This window comes from Ceratotherium simum, chromosome 31 (genome assembly GCF_057802395.1).
Source record: "Ceratotherium simum simum isolate JZ-2026a chromosome 31, ASM5780239v1, whole genome shotgun sequence".
NCBI lineage: Eukaryota > Metazoa > Chordata > Mammalia > Perissodactyla > Rhinocerotidae > Ceratotherium > Ceratotherium simum.
This window is the reverse complement of record NC_141930.1, coordinates 4204642-4227134: the sequence shown is the minus strand read 5'-3', so window position 1 is coordinate 4227134 and position 22493 is coordinate 4204642. Positions and strand designations below refer to the sequence as shown.

Sequence of the window (22493 nt, the reverse complement as noted above, 5' to 3'; positions counted from 1 at the left end):
TAGTAGCATCTTTAGGAATTTGCTGTTATTGAAGAGTCGTAAGAACTATTAATGTGTTAAGAGCTTTTGATTGTTACATTTTGTTTGATCTCCAGTGTTTTTAAAATTTAACAATAGGCATCAGTTTTGTTTCTGTCTAAGAAGAGGCATGATGTGCCCTCAGCCCAATTCTAAGCAGCCTTTGTGTAGTGTGTGATTGTAGCCTACAGATGTGGGCTATCCCAGAAAGAGATAGGGTTTTGCAGGTGCTACTATTATTATAGATGAGGAAGTCCCCTAGAGCCCTTAGAGTTCTAGCAGATGATCCCCCTAGAAGTGGCTGTTATATGTAAAGTGTTTTATGGAAACTTAGAGATAATCGGATAACACTACAAATAATGCCTGCTGAATATGCAGTAGGTACGAATGTATCAGCACTCTTAAAAATCATTTTGGCTTCTGGACTTTCAAGCCTGTAAAGCCTACTTATGTAGTTACAATACCTATGTTTTTCTGTATAAATCTTTGCAAAGTCAAGGTCATTACTGTTTGCGTTTATGACCCTAAGTGATATTCAATTTTATTTTACCGAATAAACTACATAGCTATCAACTAAACAATAACTACATATAGTGATAGCTATTATTTCTAAATATACTTCAGTGAAATATAAGCTTTTTCTTTATACAATGGAGAGAATCACTCCCCATCCAATTTTTTTAAAAGCTCTTCTTTCCTGTTTGAATCTATTGTGTATCATGAGTGCTAAAATGTTTTCATAAAGAGGAATGTTTTTATACACCATTTTAGAATAATGGGATCCATTCCAAATATGGAATTACATGACCTTTAATTCAGTACTGAGCATATATTCCTTTCAACACTGCTCATAAAAACTGTGAAGATGTTTAAAAACATACAATTAGTAATAGTAGTCAAAAGTATTTCTTACATATCTCTGGTTCTCAAAATTGTGCTGCTTCTCTTTCCAGAAATGATAATCTCCGCCAGACTGTGTATTTCAATCTATTTAGTTTACATATATGTTTAATTTACATAGGCTTTTCTATTTGATGTAGATGGTTGGTCATGCCAGAAAGGACAGAAATCAGTATCTTTGCATGTATAGGACAAATATATATATATATATATATATATATATATAAGGATGGAATAATTTTTTAGTTGATACAACACGGAAAATAGATATTTCTTGCTAATGAGATAGGACAGAGCCTTTTACAAATGTTAACCTATCACAAAGATTTTCTCCTCCAAAAGAATCTCTGTCCGCTTCTGTCAGGAATGTTGACCCAACAAAATTCATCATACAATCGTTGAAAGCAATGGATTTACCAATGAATACTGTCTTATAAAATTATCTCAAAATTACAAAAAGAAAATAATCTAGTTGTTATTTGCCTGTTTGGGGAGTTGGAGTAATAGAGTTGATATAGATGTATATATTTAATTCAGTTATTAAAGAACTAAAGAGAATAGTAGATATTTATACACCCATTCATTTACTTTTTAATCTTCATTTACAAATTTAAATGAACTCAGTGAAAGTTAAGCACCTAATGTGTTCAAAACCCTGAGCTAATTATATGACAGTTAAAATGTATATTATATATACACACACACACACACACATATAATGTATAATATATGTCATCTCTGCATTTAACTTAAGAAGAAAATAAGAGAAGCATGAAAGGATAGATATAGGCCATAAATAGTTCACTTTGCTCCTACATATTTTTCCCTAAAATTATGTATACAATCAAACATACAACCAGTTTATCCCTGCTTGCAAAATGTTGTATAACTCATTGACCAGAGATTTAACTATCTTAAATGAAACCATACCCTGGAGAAGCTATTTTGTTGCTTATATTTTGGAGCTGCATGATTTACCTCAGCGATATAGTTTGAAATATTTTAAATAATAATATTTAATAAAGTCTGAGGTAAATTTATATGTGAAGTTCGTTTTGAAACTCTGCAGTGACAACTCTTCCGAACCAAATGCATGTCTTTCGAACCAAATTCATGTCAAGTCAAAGTTGAGTCTCTTTAATGTGAAGAAAGGATAGAAGACCTTTGCTGCAAGACTATATAAAGCCAGAGACTCAACACCATTCTCCGCTTTGCGGGTCTAAGTTTCGCTGGGTGTCAGGTCCCCAGAAGAATAGCCCACTGCAGATTGCATCCCTCTCCAGAGTAGGGTTCTCTTCAGCTGTGGATCCAGGTTCCATGTTGTTCTGAGAGATGCAGAGCCATGCTGGCTACATCTCGTCATGTTGGTTCAGTGCCGACATTTGTAAATTATAAACCATTTCTGTCAGTGTTCGTGTGTGCAATTTACCATGTGCGTATTGATTTCCATCTCATCCCAGAAGCTAACAGGAACTCAATACAGCATATTTCTAAATAAATACAGCAGTGTGCATAAAATTGGCCCATCTTTGGAATCTGACCTTCCCAGAATATCACCCTCATAGACTATTTCATTATTTGTAGCAGAAATTGTAGCATTGTTGGTAGCAGCACCTCAAATTTGTAGGAGAAATTTCTAACATAAACATTTAAAAAGAGCCCTGGCCACACTGTAACCTGAATACATGACATGTACACTCTAGATGCAGCTTCGATCCACATAACCATCCTGATCCCTCTGAAGGCTATTGAAAGCTTTGCTTGCAAAATCAAGGACTCAAAGAGAAGATGCATGAAAATGAAAGTCATTTTTGAAAGTATGTGTACAGACCAAAACATCAGGACTTCTGTAACATTAAGTCCTTACTATGTATATGCCAGTGATGCTCAAGGCTATGTCATAATACCAAAGGTGAGATACCTGTAGAATCACGATAGCTCATGAGTACATGATAAATATCAATCAAGGCTGTGATATGTCGCTTGTTAATTAAAACCTCTCCAGTAGTTGATTCACAAAATCCCCTTTTGAGAACAATGTGCTAAGTTCAAAATTACAATGATCTCAGGTATAATATTATTGGAAGCTGTGTCATATCTCCAGAGGACCCTGCAAAAGCACTTTGGGACCTGATGTAAAGCACTAGAAGTTAGAGTCCAAATCCAGCATCAGAGAAGTTATCAGATTACCAGAAAATCACCTGAGAACATGGAGGTATTGAAAGGGGAGATGTAATGTTCCTTGGATCAACTCAATGTACCTGAAAATAGATAAATATAATTTTCACTGAAGAAAAATAATCTAGGGCATGAATTTCTAACCTATCCATGTATTCTGAATAATAACTAAGCTAGCACATTTCTGAATCTATTCCTATGTGCCAGATACTGTTTAGCGTTTTACTACATCTCTTTTAAGCCTCTTAATAGTCATGTCAGTAGTTGCTATTACTATTCCTAAATTACAGATGGAAAACTGAGCATCAAAGAAGTTAAATAACTGCTCAAAGGTACTCATCTAGAAAGACGCAGAGCTGAGATGGGAATCCTTGTTCGTATACCTCTAAAGATAACATTTGTAAAAACAAAGGTATGTTTCCTTCCCCAAGTCTGACAAGTTATACTAGTTACGCGAATATTAAAACCTAGTGGAAAGTCTATGTGGAGACTACAACCATCTAGTGAATTAAGACACCTAGTGGCATAGTTATACTTACAGTCAACCCTCTCCTTGCTATTATTTCTGGAATAAGATCTTAACAAATCTTAACTTTTACTAAGCTTATAAATAGGTGATCATTAATAATAATCCTAAAGCTTTAATTCAGATAAGGGGATCCATAATTTTTAATTTCTACATTCCCTGGGATTTTCTGTTGTTTTGTGGAAATTCTGCCTTATATAGTTAAGGGGAGAGGAGAATTGGAAAGTCTTGGATATCATCAAAGACTACTGCATCAATAGGGATAGGATTTATTCCACCAAACAGAAATTATTTTCTGAATCAGTTATTTGCAATACGTGGATTGCCAGATGATATCATTTGTAACACTGCACCTGCATTCATTGCAGTTGAATTTAAGGAATTTGTAAACAAGAACTTTATCTGACCTAGACATATAGTAGGCATTTTCACTATATCATTTTTATTGCTACTTAATACAACCCCAAACATTCAAGTTTGTGGAGGGAAATTCACCATTGCACCTATTGTAGGGCGTTTATTTATATTTAAGAGAGTACAGAAATTTCAGGGGATTGGATGTGGGATTTAAAACCTTTCACTCTAAGGCCAGTCTTCCAAAGCTACATCACTAATGATTGAAAGTTGTTCGCCTCTGCAGGCAGTTTAGTAGCCTACATGAACTCACTTAGTGGTCTGAATTTAACTCCTGAGGGAACTGTCGTGATTGACAGTTTGAACAAAGAGGACAACAGTGGAATGGCTCTGTTAATGAGTAGTGAGTGAATTTCTCCTGTGGGCATGACAATGTGTTCCTCCTGCAATTTAGCTTTAAGTGGCCTGAGAGTTTTAAAAAGGGGAAAGATGTTTTATTCAGTGGAGGAATATGGGGGCTAGAGCAGAGTTTTATTCCAGTGAATACACAAGAAGAATCCTCTTACTATTTATCCATTGCTGGCCTCATATAATACGTCAATTAGAAATGAAAATTAGGATGCTTTCGCTTCGAATCTCCATATTTACCTTATTAAACTTCATTAATGTGAACTCTGTCATGCCATTTATTATTGTGTGACTCACAGAAGGTGGCAAATACAAATTTATATGTTTTCTTCTCTACTTTATAGTATTTCAGGGAAACTCTAGTTACAGTCAGTAAATTGGTGGATCTTATAAATTCTGAGGAAAAATTTATCAGAACAATCTCTGGGCATTCTCAAGATACTGTGTTACCTGGAAATCTTGATATAATTCTTATTATAAATCACAGACTACATCTTAGCAGTCTGTGGCTATTCCCTTCAGCATAATGAATAGTTACGGTGGTGAAGAGGCCTCTGAATATAGAACCCTTGGACAGTATAGTGATTGGTCTCTTCCTTAAGTAACTTGCAACACTTTTCTGGAAACACGCTTTTCCTCTTTCCCAGAGGAAAAAAGGTGGAACTCTCTCCTTACTACCATTAAGTGAATGAATATTTAATAAGCACTTAAACCAATGACAGGTATATAATAAGAGCTCTGCGATTGTTAAATATGAAATCAGGGGCCGGCCCTGTGGCGTAGTGGTTAAGTGCGTGTGCTCCGCTGCTGGCGACTCGGGTTCGGATCCCAAGAGGGTGCACCGAGGCACCACTTGTCAAGCCATGCTGTGGCGGCGTCCCATATAAAGTAGAGGAAGATGTGTACAGATGTTAGCCCAGGGCCAGTCTTCCTCAGCAAAAAGAGGAGGATTGGCATGGATGTTAGCTCAGGGCTGATCTTCCTCACAAAAAAAACAAAAAAATATGAAGTAAGTGTTGCAGAACCGCTTTGGAGATAGGTTTAATGATTTATAGACCGTCTTTTAAAATTCAAAATCTCCTAAATGGAACCCCTTTTAGCAGTGTTTACAACAGGCATTATAAAAGAAGAGTTACGTGACAAAGAATGAAGTGTCACTGGTTATTTGTTACATACTTTACTCTGACTGCGTGGTCCCATCCCACTAAGGGATCTTTTCAAATTGGTCTTGGTTTCTACATGGATGGGATTGACCAGTCACAGACTAAGGTAATGGTGCCTCCTGGTCCATGGCCCTCTGCCAAATAGCAGTCAGTGCCAAAGGGTTGTGTCTGTCCTGGATGCTCCATCCCTGGTACTATAGATACAGCACCAATCACACCATCTCCAGTGACTCAGAGGCAGCTTGTTTCTTGATTGTTCCATTTCTCAAGACCCTTATAACACAAGTGAGTACTAACCCTGATTGACCTATTTCCTCCAGTCAAGTAGGAGTCTAATTATTGTTGATTTGACTTTTCTGTATAACTCAATCTTCTGCCTAGGTCATGTTCACCAGTGGAAAGTTATCTTGGAAGAATAATTACAGTCAGTATCTTAGACAACTTGTGTTACTAAAAGTTCTATTTTGCAGAGGAGAAAGCTTTTAAGAATGTCTCAGTAAATTTCCTAGAATTATATCAATTTGTTCATATTCCAGAGAATATGAGTGTACCTCAGAATAACCCCATGAAGTGAATACTTTTGAGTTTAACTACCATATGGTTTTATTTCTTTGGATCTTGTTTTTAATTTAAAATTGATGGTTAATTTTCCTTATTTGTAAAAATTTCATTGGAATATTTTACATTGAATGTAGTGATCAGATAGATAGACAATGCTTACATGATCCCTGATACAGTAGATACAACACCAGTCACAAAGTCTCTAATTGCTCCAAGGAACTTTGTTCCATTTCCCCAAAACTCCAAACACAAGTGGGTTCCTACCCTCGGGTGATGTGAAGGTCTATTGACTAAATTATGTCCCCTCAAAATTCATATGTTGATGTCCTAACCCTCGTTGTGATATTATTTGGAAGTGGGGCCTTTGGGAAGTAATTAGGTTTACATGAGGTCATGTGAGTAGGACCCCCATGATGGGGTCAGTGTCCTTTTAAGATGAGGAAGAGAGGCCAGAGCTGTATTGCTCTCCACTATGTGAAGACACAGTAAGAAGGTGGCCATCTGCAAGCCAGGAAGAGAGCTCTCACCAGGAACTGAATCTATTGGCACTTTGATCTTAGACTTCTAGCCTTCAGAACTGTGAGAAATAAATGTCTGCTGTTGAAGCCCCCCAGGCTATGGTATTTGTTTTAGCAGTCCAAGCTGACTACTGCATGAACAAAGAAAGGGGTTGAACTGGTGATATGTTCCCTACTTTACTCCTGCTGCTTGGCCTGGCCTAGCCAGTGTTCTTTCGCGATTTCCACATGGATGTGTTTGACCCCTCACGAACCTACATGGTGGTCCCGTGTGGACCATAACTCTGCCAAATAATGGTGGGATCTTCAGCACTTCATTAAATGCTTCCCAAGAGATGGTTTAGCACGTATCATTACTCCTTGTTTACAAAATTTCAATCATTTACTAATTTATATTTTCCAAAATAATTTTAATTCAGTTTAACACAAAAGTTGATTAATATTGCAAATTCTTAACTAAGTTTGAAATGTTGACTTACCAATATCCATTGATTTCTAATTTTATAGTTATGATTGCCAATACAAAATCATTAACTTTTTGTAACTATAGTTAGTACATTATCTATACCTATATATTTATTTTTACTCTCCAGTCAGCTACTTAATCTCAATCTTCAGATGAAAAATGCTTATTTCTTAGTAGTTAATGATTCTATTCAAATGTAATCACTGTTATTAAGATATTTTAGCTAGCATTGTTTGCTTTACAAAATTAATGCCATTCTTATTTTTATATAGTAATTTTTTCTTTTGCTTATAATACTATATTAAATTTTCATGTTCTACCTTGAGCTGTTGGATGAAATACTATTATTTGCCTAATTTTTAAAATCTTTCTACATCCTGTGCGGTGGCATTTTAAACCATATTTTTTCCTAAAATATCTCATATTAATCAATTTTCTGTGAAATTTATCTATCACCTTCATTATCAGTGATTCCTTATTAAGAGCAAAATATTTTATGTCTTTAAATCTTTTTACATACAAACTAGTAGCTAAAAAGGAAAATGGAAACTGGGTTTCTAGGTTCTTCTATGGAGCTATTGCCACAATATTATACTCGGTGCCTGGAGCACGCAGTTCAAAAAAGTATAAAGAATAATTAGATGTGAATATGATTAATATGTTTCCCAAAACTTTGTGAGTAGGAAATTTCAGCTTTGCTCTGAATATTGTTTGTAGTTGTGGTAACTGAATTGCAATAGTAAGATAGGAAGGCTGCTGAAGATCAAGACTTTTACCACGTAGTGTCTTTAGTTTCTTTATAATCAACCATTAAAATCTTTAATAAACATTGAGCTCATACTATTGTAACACCAATATATTAAAATATAATATGTAGATTTAAAAAAATGTGCATTTAACAAAGGAAATCAGGATAATTCTTATTACATTTTTAAATAGTGATGACTCTGTTGTTTTGCCTGAAAAGCTCCAAACATGAATTCATTTTTCTCTGTATACGAGGGAATTATGCTGTTTCTGTTTATTAGCACCAGCCCAGCTAAGCTCTTAAACAAACTTCATTTACTTCTTTTCAGAAATCAGAGTATCCCTCTCTTATTTAGCTCGTGTTCTGCCCGTTCCTCCTATTCAGCCTAATGAATCAGAAAATACTGTGAATATAGTAGCTAGGGAAGAGCTGGTAGGCAGCAAAACAGCCACTCCTGGTGGGAGTGGAGAGGTAGTCCACCTTTCTGGAAAAAAGCTGAGGATTGATAACTAAACTAGAGTTTTTTTCCATCTCACTTAACCCAGGAATTTCAATACTTGGAATTTATCCTTACTAAATTTGCCAAAGTATTCATCTGAGTTGCTTTTGTGATCTGGAAAAATCGGAAACAAGCTAAATGCTCATCAAGAGAATGAAGAAAACGATGGTATAGCTTTATTACTATGCAGCTATTTAAGTTATGTCCACTAAGATTATTTAACAACATAATAAAATGGGTGTTGAAATAATAAGTCATGGCACTTGGTATGTAAATTATGATGGTTTTTTTTTTTCTAATTTACAACTTTTTTCCTAAGTGCTAGAAAGAAATGACAAAGAACATACACCAAAATTTTAACAGTAAATATCTTCAGATTGCGATTATATTTTTTCCTTCATATATATATATATATTACCTTTCATATATACATATTCCCTAAAAATCTTTACTTTTCAAAAGCATTATTTGGCTTATTTCAGGAAGCAGTTTGAGGATTAAGAATTGAATCTTTGTCATAATTGTGATAGTTATTTTTATGAATGATAGAGGTGTCACCAAATATACTTGGTGATTTCCCCATGGCAAATCGATATCAGAAGATTTTTCACAAAATAGCATTTATGATGCTTAAGATCTATTGAAGAATTATCACTGCCTTGGTAGATATAAGTTATATCTTTGTAAATTATAGAAGGTTTTCTGAAGAATAAATTCAACCTTTTCCTTGCATAAATACATTAGTTTATTTCAATTCTGTTTTTCACTTTTTCTAATTATAAATCTAAGCAATTTTATACCAACTTGTTTAATGAAACAATTATTGAAGTACGTGTAAATGAGTTAAAACTAATTTGGAAAACAACTGTCTCCTGCATACTGAGAAATTAACTGTATGCCTGTTGAATTCTTATGATATCCTTTAATGATTAATTCAAATACCTTCTGCTTCAAGAAGTTTTCTCTGGTCTTCTCAATTGGGTATGATTTGTCTCTTTTCAGAAATTACAGCTTTAGATTGTATATCTTGCAGCATTTGCTGGGTTTTACCTTACACTCTATTACTTATTTGAATACTAGCTCTAGATGTCAGCAGATGATAACTTTTAGGGTACAGTCTGTTCTTTCTTATTCATTTTTGTATCCCTTTAATCTTTTCCCAGGTTCTTGAATAGCTTATGTATTAATATTGCTGCCTGACTTTCTTGAATACCTGGGTATTTCTTGTTGTTATTATTCTTATTTTTGTTGTTCATTCATTTTCTGGTGTGAGTGTGTCTGAATGAATTAAAATTTAGATTGGAAATTCAAGACCACGAAATCAAGAGAGGGGTAGAATTTCCTGCCCTGTTAATTTTGTCTGCTTCAAAAATGTTTTCTCTAAAATACACTTGAACGTTGCCTTTAATTCGTAATTGATGTAACCCTTTTAGATTTAAAGGTAGAAATCTCCTTCAAACACAAATAAAAAGGCTTTATTTGTTCTAAACACATTCTTTATGATTTTACAGAGCATTCACTATCTCAGTCTGATATTTCCAGAATGCAAACCCCACTCTTAAATTAGTCCTCTTATGACAGCTATTTGAACTTTCTATTTGTTCTTCTGAAATATATCTAATACCATCATATCTTTGGACCAGAAACATACCCCCAAAATACCTAAATAGCCCAATTATTTCTGATTTGTATTAACCTAGGTTTCTAAAAGACCCGAGTCCTGTTAGCCTTTTTGGGTAGAGAAATCCACTAAAATATTGCTTTAATTTTAATTGAGTAAAATTAAAAATTCAGTACCTCAATCACACCAGCAACATTTTAAGCCCTAACAAGTCACATTGGGTTGTTGACTACCTTTGTGGATAGTACAGATATTGTAGAATGTTTCCATCACTGCAGAAAGTTCGATGGGGCAGCAGTGGTTGGGTTTATCTTTTACCATGCAGCAGCTTTCATGGACACTTGACACTAGCTCCCTTCTAACGTCTAACTTCAAAACAAAGAGACGAGTTCTAGGTTTAGTTGCATTTTCACTGAAAAATTCATTTTTTCCTTGTCATTTGTTTTGTAGTTATAACATCTTGTTCTCCATCTTTTTTTCTTACAAGGTAAGCATTTTTCCAGTGCCTGAGAGCTCCCTGATTTTTCTCTTTATCACTGGTTTTGAGTAATTTGATTATGATGTGTCTGGGTGTGGTTCAGTGAGATTCTTGGATCTGCAATCATATAATGGTCATTACATTTGGAAGATTTTGGCCATTATTTTTTTGAATGTTTTTGCCCTCCTGGAAATGTAGATACATGTATATTAAACAGCTTGATACTGTCATGTAACTCACTGAGGCTCTGTTTATTTTTTTCAGTGTTTTATCACTATGATACATTTTGGATAGTCACTATTTCTGCAACTTCATATTCACAAACCTGTTCTTCTGCAGTCTTATCGCCTATAATATCCATCAACTGTATTTTTTTATTTTAATTATTGTGGTTTTCATCTTTAGAGGTTCCATTTGATTCTTTTTTATATCTTTAATTTCTTTCTTGGTTATGGGTCCTATTTTCTGATTCTTGGGATCTCTAGGAGACTTTGACTGGATGCTAAAGATTTTGTATTTTATGTTGTTGAGTATCTGAGTTCTATTTTTTTAAAAGAAGTGTAGTGCTTTGCTCTGATAGACATTTAGATTGTTTTTGGTTTAGTTTGATCATCTTGGGACTTGTTTTTAAGTTTTGTTAGGATGGTCCCAGAGTACCTTTTCTGTAGGGACCATTTATCCCCATTACTAAGGCCTGGCCCTTCTGATGTCTAAACTTGATACTCCAGAGCCAATATGGACTCTGCAATGTTGCTGGTAGGAATTGAATGATTCTCAGCCTCTTTTGGGTCTGGGAACTGTTCAGCTCACAGATTTCTAGTCACTTTTTAACCAGCCTCTTAGAAGGTCACCCTTTGCAGGCATATCCTAGGAATCAGCATAGATTCAAGGGACCCCTGAGACCATTTCTGGAGTTACTTTTCTGTATAGCTCTCTTCTCTCTAGACATCTGCCTCACAAATTCTTGCTTCCTCATATATCCTGAACTCTGATCTCTGTCGGCTCAACTCAGTAAGACCCCAGCTCTGATTTTGGTTACACACACACACACACACGCATGCACACACATACACACACACACACACCAGGTCTGTGACCTGAAATATGCTTTCCAGGTAGAAAGCTGGGCTATTCTAGGCCTTACTTTGTTTCTTTTCTCTCAGATGTCCTGGCTATGCACTGCCTGTGGTTTAGTGTCTGAAAAAAAGTTGTTTCATGTATATTAGCCTGGTTTTCTAGTTGTTTGAGTGGAAAGGGTTAATTTAACCCCTGTTATTCCGTCCTGGCTGAAAACGGAAGTCCTTCAACGGGTGGAAGATTCATGTAATGTGGAAGCACAAGCTAAATACTACACTATGAGTTAAAGCTTGATTTTGCAGAAAATGTTGAAATGATAATGACCAACACTACGACAAAACTCTTTCATTATTGTAAACACTGATAGAAACTGGCAAGTCAGTCTTTGTGTGAGAGATTAGACACATATAGATTTTCAGGTGATTAAGGTCGTTAGGTAGAATTACACAATTGGCAGTTTGGAGTTAAGTTATGAGAGTCATCTATATAGAGTAAAAGGATGGAGACAGAGGAAGTGTGTTGACATTTACAGTGAGAATTCAGAGTACAGCTATGTCCTCATATTAAATTAAACTCAGAGTTGCTGTCAAAGACAGACCACTGGACTCCATGGGTCTGTTCCAATCTAATAATTTTTGTGTTTGCATTTAGCTAACTTATCCCTGTCCAGGAAATAAAATGTCAACCATAAAAGTTGTTTATTCTTGAAAGTAACTCTATGATATATCTAAAAATATTTATCACATAAGAGTAAAAAGAAAATATTATTTCTATGGATTGTGTTACTGATGTTGGCCTGGAGTGGTAAGAAAGATAACCACCAATCCATTCTGGAGCCAAAAAAATGGATTTTTAGTGTATTTTTCCCCTCAGTGTGATTAAAATACACTAGATTATATAAAGAAGCTAAATATTTGTTTAAAATACATATATATACACCTTGATTTTTCTTGTTTGAGTTGATTCTCAGAGAATTTTTTTGTCTTGGTATGCAATAGCTCAAGTTGCAAAATTAAAAAGAAATTATCAGCTTTCCTTTCCTTCAACCTTCACCTTGAATAATTCATAAAGAAACTATTTAAATGTTGCTAAGCTGAAATAAAACAAGGCAGCAATATAATCCTTGTTTTTAATGATGCCATAATGTTTATGTGAATAACTAAATGCTTGTGAAATCAGCGTTCATTGTAAAAATATATGTATAATGGAGTGCCCAATATTTAGTAAAATTTTAATAATCCAAGATGTAGTAATTAATAGCATAATTTGAAACATTTTTATGTTACTTGGTTGCTCTTGATTTCAGAAGTAGCTGGTTTAAGTGCATAGTGAGTAAATTTTCAAGCACATCCAATTCACATGCTTTAAGATTTCCACCTCTTTAATGCTCAATTTAGAAATGTCGTTTAAATTATTTTTTAAAAATACGATACACATTAATTATTTTTATAGCGATATAAAGATTTTTTTAAAAGATTTTAAAGATTTTAAAAGAGAATCTTCATATAAAAATATATTTGTCACTGATAAAACTTATCAATTAGCTAATGTTCAACAATGATCATCAATGTCAGAGATTGTATCCTTGTTGAAATTTTAGTTTCACCATATTGGTTTTTTTAAATTGTTAGGCACTTTAGAAGATGGTGCCTGGCAAAAAAAAAAAAAAAAAAAAAGATGCTTAATAAATATTGTTGAATGAATGAATTTTTAAAACCTTAAAAAAATAAATCTATAAGTGCTTGAGTACTTAAAAATAAAGGTTTCAGTGAGTTGAATTAAGCACAATTAAAGACTCTGCCAAGCTCAGAAAACAGTTTTTAGAAATACTTGCAGTCCTTAGGCAACACAGGAGCCGTTAGTTAAATGAATTTAAAATGACCTTAAGAATAGAAATTTCAACACAGATACCCCAGGCTACTAATTTGCTGATCATTGATGAAAACTAGCTACACATGCTGCTTTCTTTTCTGAAGCTGACATTTGATATTGGTGGAATGAAACAGAATGTACAGAATTAATTCTGGTCAAATCCCTTGTTTTCAAAATCATGTTTTTCTTATGTTTCTCATGTTATTTTCTAATTAAATTTTTGATTTTTAATACCTTTTTTTTCTCTTCCACAGCTTTTAATGGACTGAATTGTTAGTTTCGGATAGAAGAGTTCTGATAATGAAATAGCCAATATGTCTGCCTTTCACAGAAAATGTAGAAATAAAAATGCATGTTCTCAACAATAAATGGAGATTACAGTACCATATTCCATCGTCAGACCTTAGCCATACTGGAATTTCTTTCTCGTTGATAGAATAAGGGGGCTTATTCCTTAAACTTGCTTCTGAAAAATTGATAGACTTAAAAATTTAAAAAAAACTACAAAATATTTAGTCGTTATGCCAGGCTGAATTTTGGATAAATAAATCAGAATTTGTTTATAACTATATACTAAGTGATGAGTGTTTTCTTACTGAATTTTGCAATGCAATGTTCAATTTTATATTACTAAATTTTCTTTTCAAGAAAATCAGTAATACTTAGGGATTTGAAGTTACCTGGTACGCTACTGAAAAACTGTTAAAAGCCAGTGGTATCCATTGAATCTAATTATTTTCCCCTTGATTGTTTGTTATTTTTTCTTTAAGGATTAAAACAAGGTGAGCCGACCATGACTGGCAAAACACAGACCAGCAATGTCACCAATAAGAACGACCCCAAGTCCATCAACTCCCGTGTTTTCATCGGCAACCTAAATACAGCCATTGTCAAGAAAGTTGACATTGAAGCCATTTTCTCAAAGTATGGAAAAATAGTCGGATGCTCAGTTCACAAAGGTTACGCCTTCGTACAGTACATGAGTGAGCGACACGCAAGAGCTGCGGTGGCCGGGGAAAATGCCAGGATCATCGCGGGCCAGCCACTCGGTAAGTCATGCTCAGTTAGGGATTTCACATTACGTTCCAGTCTCTGCACATATCTGGATGTGGTCTTACTGTTTAAAAGCCAGCACTACCGTAATATTGATCTCTTCCTTAACCAATTATAGTGCTTGTATATTTATAACTTATATTATTTTCTTGTTCTCATTTGTTTTACATATAAGTGTCTTATTTTCTATACACATTTATAAACAAGATTGTAGGGGAGGAAGACAATTCCCCTACCATCTAGGTCCTTCTGGCTGGTCTAAGAATTAAAGTGACATGAGACAGAATAACAGGAGAAAATAATACAAAGCTTTATAACTTGTATGCAGGAGAGAAACTCAGAAAAACTGAGTAACTCTCCAGAATGGCCAAAGCCGCCACCTTAAATACCACTTTCACCTAAAGACAAAGGAGGATGCTGGGGATAGTGGCTTGAGGCTTCAAAGGCGATGAAAATGCAAACATTTGTTAAACAAGTATTTGCTGGGCCAGCTATAGAGGATGTTATCTTCTGGTGCTAACTCCTTCCTGGAACAGGCCTTCTATCTTAAATTCTTTTAGACAGTTAGGAGGAAGGGCAAAGTTTCTTTCAGAGTCTTTTGTTCTTAAAAATAATCAAGCTGAAGGGACACATTTTGAGGTGGCCAATTCTGATCCCCTACAAGATCAAGTCTGCTCTGTAATACTTGTTACTTCCACCACCCCTAACGGGGCCAGACAAATAAAAAATATGCATCGCATTTAACTTCATTTAACTTGAAGTGGTGTCTGTCTTCCAGAAAACACTACGCTAAGCAAAAAAATAACTTTGAATTTATGCATATAGCATTTGCTCTGAGAGGCTAATCTATTTTCCTCATTTCCTGTTTTTATTTTTGGGGGAGAAGGGATAGGAAATAGCAGAAGGCAGTAAATCTTGAGAACTGGAAAAAGAATATAACGCCCTCTTTCTTATCTTGTCAGGAATCTTATACATCGTGCCTGGTCAATCATGCATTAATCAGATTTATGTCTAATGTCCAAGGAATAATGTAGTTTTTTCAAAGAAAGGAGAAAAATATAGTCAGAAGTAAAATGAAAATACTTAGAAGAAAAAGTTTTTTAATAAATATGTAGGTAAAACATAAAAATTAGACTATTTTTCTACATGAGGAAAAAGTAAAATTAATACATCCTTGATGATTCCTTAATTTATATTTCTCGTCCTGTCCAGATTCATATATTAAACTAGTTATACAGTGTCTTCTCTTGGACATCCAACAGACATCTCAGCTTTATATGCCCAGAACAAAATTCTTTATTTTTTACACCCCCAACTTCTTCCACCCCCAGGCTTCTCCATCACAATAAATGGAACCTCCCTTTATCCAGTTTTTCAAACAAAAACCTGGGCTCGGTGTTAACCCTGATTTTTGTCTTCCCCCTATGCTCCAAATATAATCCATCATCACGTTTGTTGCCATCAATACATCCCAAACTCAATCACCATTTAAATCTGTACCAATAGCCATCTCATACAGGCCACCGTTATATCTCAGGTGGACTTCTAGAATAACCCCCTAACTGGGCTGCCTCATTCCACTCTTGCCAGAGTCCCTTTAGAAATGTAGATGAGATTATGCCATTAACCTGCTCTTAAACCTCTTACTGCATTTCCGTCTCACCCAGAATAAGCTTTATATCCTACCTACAGGGCCCCACACTACCACACCTTCAGCTCCATCTTCTTCTCTCTGCCTTGTCCCACGTTAGCAATGCTGGCCATCTTGATATGCCTCAGACAGTCTAAGATTGCTCCTTCTCAGAGGCTTTGGATTGCTGTTCCCTCTGCTCAGAAGACAGGTCTTTGCTAATTATTTGGTGCCTGCTTTATTGTGTGCTGTTGCTTGAATTTTACTTCCCCAGAGAAGCTTTTCCTGACCAAACTATCTAAACTAGAAGAGTCTTCTGCTCTCTTACCTACGCTGTCTATTCCATTATGGTACTTTATATTTTTTTCATAGCTTTCTTCAGTATCTGGAATTACGTATTTTAATTTATGATGTTACCCCTATCATGTCCACAGACATAAAGGTGAAGGAGCATATAAAGGAAACAAGCTAAAAGCATAAACAAATCAAGTTAGAAGAGTGTTAAGAATATTGTATTATCAAGTTATATAACATAATTATGAAAATGTTTGGGAAGGTGTGGGATTCAATACAATGAGGGTGAAGTCTGAGGTAATAATCTTGAGGAGAAAAAGAGGTGTTTTACATAAGTTTTTGCTATAGACCCATAAATAATCATTACCATATAGGAATATAGTTTTTATTTACATTTCTCCAATTCATTTTTATATATTCTAAAGAGAGATAATGCTTTCCAAAAGACATTGGGAAGTTTTTAATTTGTCCCTTTTTGTTTTCCTTAATGTCCTCATTCTACCTGTTTACTTTGCTATGGGAATTTTATGATCATTTTTGTTTTTCTTTCTAAGTTGAAATTCTTATTTCAGGACCACATCTGAGCCAATATCAGAAAAGTACCCATTTATTGCCTGTTATTGTTATGAAACTAGCACATAATCATAGAAATACATTTACTTATTATTTTTTAAAAATTAATTACCAGGGCCGGCTTAGTGGTTAAGTGCGCACGCTCCGCTACTGGCAGCCAAGGTTCGGATCCCGGGCACGCACCGACGTACCGCTTCTCCAGCCATGCTGAGGCCGCATCCCACATACAGCAACTAGAAGGATGTGCAACTATGACATGCAACTATCTACCAGGGCTTTGGGGAAAAAAAAAAAAGGAGGAGAATTGGCAATAGATGTTAGCTCAGAGCCGGTCTTCCTCAGCAAAAAAAGGAAGATTAGCATGGATGTTAGCTCAGGGCCAGTCTTCCTCAGCAAAAAGAGGAAGATTAGCATGGATGTTAGCTCAGGGCTGATCTTCCTCACACACACAAAAAGAAATTAATTACCAATATAAGGTCAATTAAAAGTCCAATTCACTTACTAGTGAACTATAGCTAATTTTCCAGAATCTTGTTTCCTATTACCGCTCAGTTGATTGCTATCCTTTTGAGAAGAATGCAATGGGGAAGGAGAAATAACCACACTAAAAATTTATTGCCTTATTTAGAAAATCCCAAGGGAAAAAATGATGACACCAAATCACTATGCTTTGAGAGGCACAGATTTAAGTTGTGCTTCTAATAAGACACCATTCCTCATTCCCAGTCTTTCCTCTCGGATCCTCTCTTGGTTGTATCCTCAGGTTAATCTCTGGAGCGTGTATCTTAATTGGCCATAATCACACCTTCTGCCAATCCAAGGCAAAAATTTTTTTCTTTTAGTTGAAATCTACTTTTTCACTACTTGTGTCTAAGCTGAATATCTTTTCATACAAAGCAATTGCTTTATAATTTAATTAATAACTTTGCTTTTCAGGTCAAGTGTCGGAATATACCCACCTTTTCTTAAACCACATTGCTAGAAATTCAAGCAAAGGCTTGTCTCCCAGTTGTTCCTTATAGGGAGCTGGTTGCTCAGTCAAGTCTTGAAGAAGACCCTTAGTTTTTCACGAGATATACCCATTTCTTGCTTTAAGTACTATACAGTCATGCGTCACTTAACAACAGGGGTACGTTCTGAGAAATGCGTCGTTGGGCAATTTCATCGTTGTGTGAGCATCATAGAGTGTACTTACACAAACCTGGACGGTATAGCCTACCACACACCTTGACTCTATGGCGCTAATCTTATGGGACCACTATCATATATGCCATCCGTCATTGAATGAAATGTCATTATGTGGTGTGTGACTGCACCTTTGTTTTTAGTAACAGAGGAAAACTTAGGTTTAGGTAAATCACTTGCTTCTTGAGTTTTTTGACTCTCAAATAAACCCTTTATGATTTGCAACCCCCACTAAACCCTACACACCCTTAAGTTGAAGTGAATTGATGATGGATCAAATAATAGACAACTGTCATAAGAAATTGATATTAGCTTCATATACCACAAGCTGTCTAAGCACACTTCTTTCCCTTTAGAGCAAGGAGGAAATTAACGTTGATTAAGCCATGCACTGGGCTAGTACTTTACCCATATTATCTTATTTGATCTCAATGCATATTCAGTATCTTCTACATAGAAACAATCTTTTCTTATCACTACATGTTTAAAAATATTTATATACAATTTAGAGATTAGAATTAAACATCAGTAGTACCAGAAAAATTAAACATCATAATGTGAGTTTTTATAGTTCTGTGGAGATTATAGATATATCCTTAAGCTAAGAATAGGCTATGCATGTGATGAAACCTGGCATTTATTAAATGGAAAATATTAATAGCTATTTTGATTCTGCAAGTAAAGGGGACACTGAAGGGTTTTAAGTTGGGAAGTAATATGTTGAAATTCTTTTATTGAAAGAATAATCCATCAGCAGTTTGATGGATAGATTAGGGTAATATAAAACTAGAAACAGGGACATGTGTTGGGATCCTGGTGAGAGAAGTTAGGTTTCAAATTGTGGAAATGAAGAGGGAAAAATGAGGAAAATGAGGTAGGATCGATAGGCTTCAACAACTAGTTGGCACAATGGGTGATGAAAGGACAAGACAGAAGAATCAAGAATCATTCCCGTATTTCTGGGTTGAGTTTTCTGTTGGATAGTTTTGCAAATCACTAGGATGATGGAGAATGATTTCCCAAGGGAAAAAGTTTTTCATGTAAGACAATGAGTTCAGGACTGAATAGATGTATTAAGGTTGGTGTGAATGCCTGAGGATATCCAGGTGTATGTATTTAGTAGAATCTTGGATACACAGGTCCGAGCTAAAAGGAGAGATTTGGACTAAGAGGAGAGATTTGAGAATCATCAACACAGACAGTGTTAAAGCTACAGAAATGGATAAGCTTGCCAGGGAAAGTATACAGAGTGAGGAGAACATTGGCTGAAGACAGATCTGTGGAGAAATTTTTAAGGCAATAAAAAGAACCTTTCTGATAAGCCCTCTGCAAATCTAGATCTAAATAATTTCTACACAGCTATTTGACAACTCTAAGCTGTAGTTACCATGGTCTTCCTAGACTTCCTGCATGGGATAACTACTTTCTGAGCTGTAGAGTCCTTAAGTCACTTCCCTTAAACTGCTAATGATTTCCAAACTTCCAAGGCCATATGTGCAAAATGTTCTTATTGGTTCTAATATTTAAAAATCTTATTTATGAGAGCATGGTTTCTTTCCACATCAGTGTCTTCTATATCCAGTGCCATCTGCCCAGCTGAGTAGCAGAGAAAACTTTATCTACCTTGCCAAGTTTCATTATCTGCCTCTAATAAAACCATTGGCATAAAAAGAAATGTTCCTCAGACCAATTGCAAGTCAACCATTGCAGACCCAGTCAGGGTAATTTTACTCACTCGACTACGTTAGTACACCTGAAAGTTTAAGAACAAGGATTCCATATATTTGTATTATAAAATATCCCATCTCTGTCTGGAGAAAACATCTTTTATCATGAAATTATCATCAAATTCTGATTTGAAATTTTAAATAAGTATATATTTTACATTCTTTTCAAATTCATATAAAATGAGAAATAGTTTTAGAAATTTCTGAATCCCACCTAAAAATTGCAGTGCATGGAGGAACTAAGGGAGTTAAGAAATTGGAGCTCAAAATACTGGAACTCTAATCTGGATTCTGAAAGTAGGTCCCAGTCTAAGGTCTTGATTAACTACGTTGACAAAAATTACTGAATTCTATACCATAACAAATAAAAAGGCACCTTGAATTAGTTCAATAGTCCATCCATTTTATAACATGATAATGAACCCAAGGAATGTTTTACTGAAGGAAAAGTTGGTTTCCTGACCTTATTTCTCTTAAAGGCATATAGCAGAGAAGGTCCTAGATATTTTCACATAGGCATCTTTGCAGTAGACACCTTTGCCGCAAACATTTTTGCCTCCTAACTTATTGGCCGTAAGGCAATTTTGCTGTAAAAGATAAAATAACAGAAAATAAAAGAGGGACATTAAAAAGGACATGATGAAACATGAAAAATAATGAAATTAAAAACACTTTATTGCAAAATACAAAATATTTGAATACATTTAAAATGTGTGTAGATTCATGGCAATACTGTGCAAATAACTAATTTTATTTTGTGGGTTGTACCTAAGCACTTGTGTTCAAAGTCTTTCATTGATAGTATTATACGTACATATATTGTTTTGCTTGTTGATTCACCTGCTTGTTTGGCATCCATTGCGCTTGTTCATTTTTGCTGAAATTTCTTCCTTCTTTAAGAGAGGTATCAGTTTCCAAATACTAGGATGCGTATTGGTAAGTGAGCTTTGTGTTGTGTTGTGAAAAACCTTCTACACTGTTGTTTCTTCTTGGTGTATTGTCACGTGTCTGTCGGTAGATGTTCCATTGTTCTTGGGAAATGTGGAGCGATGATTGATATAATATAGAAATGGGAGTACTGCGTCAATGGAGAAATGAAACCAGACTCTCAACCAGCTGAAACCAAACCGTCAATCAGTTATTTTATCTTTTACGATAAAATTGCCTTACAGACAATTAGTTGTGCAGCGAAAATGCTTGCAGCAAAGCTGTTTATGGTAAAGAAGCTTAGGGCAGAAATACCAGACACAACCACATAAACTAATAATTAAGGTGGTATTTTTTCCCTTGAGGTTAGACTCCTGTATACTTTTTACTCCAGAGCAATTAAACAAAAATACTTATTTCCTCAAACTGCCAAGAATGTCTCCTTTTATTTTTTTTTTTAACCTGTGATGAAGGCATGTCGTAGACGTGATTGTGAGGGAGGCATATTTATTTTGGGTGCCTTCCTCCCTCATTTCTATGCTATGTTCTTTAACGTTTATGCCTTTCTTTCTTTTTTTTTTTAATTTGTTTATTTATTTTTTCCCCCAAGCCCCAGCAGATTGTTGCATGTCATAGCTGCACATCATTCTAGTTGCTGTATGTGGGACGTGGCCTCAGCATGGCCGGAGAAGCGGTGCCTCGGTGCGAGCCCAGGATCCGAACCCGGGCCGCCAGCAGCGGAGCTCACGCACTTAACCGCTGAGCCACGGGGCCGGCCCTGCCTTTGTTTCTCAGTTCGCAGTTCACTCATTCAGACTTTGGCGACATGTGACCTCATGCCAGGCTGTGTGCCCAGGCTGTGACACTTTTCAAAATCACCCTCACTTCTTTTTCCAGTTGTTGTCTCCTCTTCTCATTCCCAGGCAACAGTTGGCTGCCTGAGGAAATTTCCCTGATAAATACCCTTTATCATATGTTTGGAGATTTGATAATTGAATACATAAAAGGATTTCAAATAAATACACTGAGTGGAAAGGTGGATTGTTGGTATTGCTGCCTCCCAAGCACCCTTCGGAGCATACCCTGTGGGTATTATACGGAAAAGGAAACTTGGCCGACACTTAATGTAGTTGCTTTTATACATTTTCAGTTCTTCAGCACATCTTTTGCACCACAGTGGGGAAAACATATCCATTTTGATCCCTGGGTTCCTGCCTTGAATATGTAATGGAGGATTGCTAAATCTTCAGTGGAAAAGAACAGTTGATTGCATTTTGATCCACGTTACTTGGGGATTCCTACAAAATCAGAATCTGGCAATGAGATTATTCTGAATAATTTTTGTAGAAAATTATCTCAATTTGGTTATTTAATTTATTTTAATAAAATTTAAATTTAAAAAGGTGAAATACTAAAATCTCCTCTTAATATTTCATTGAATTTGGATTGTAAGTTTTGTCAATATTGGAAATATTTATTCGTTGCATTTTTAATCTAAATTTAGTCATCCCAACATTTTCTTCTCAAACATGTTATGTGAAAGGTGAAAAAAACTTTTTAAATGTTTAATACTGAGAATTTTTTTATGAAAGGTCCTTTCATAAAGTGTCCTTTTGTACCAAAATATCATGCAGAGGTTGGAGACGAAGTCTAGATCAGTGCCAATTTCTACTGATTACACTGGCTTGATTACACACATGCTATAGGTAAACATTCG

General features: G+C 35.3%; 1 protein-coding gene across 3 annotated transcripts in view; it reads left to right on the top strand.

Annotated features, from left to right (window-relative positions):
• Nucleotides 1–22493, top strand: part of RALYL (RALY RNA binding protein like) — a 686254-nt gene that overhangs the window by 306347 nt on the left and 357414 nt on the right. For all 3 annotated transcript variants that reach the window (XM_014795852.2, XM_087420386.1, XM_087420385.1), the window contains exon 2: nt 14158–14436. In XM_014795852.2, coding sequence (XP_014651338.2) covers nt 14181–14436 — 256 coding nt within the window. In that variant the 5' untranslated portion in view covers nt 14158–14180. The remainder of the gene's footprint in view (nt 1–14157; nt 14437–22493) is intronic.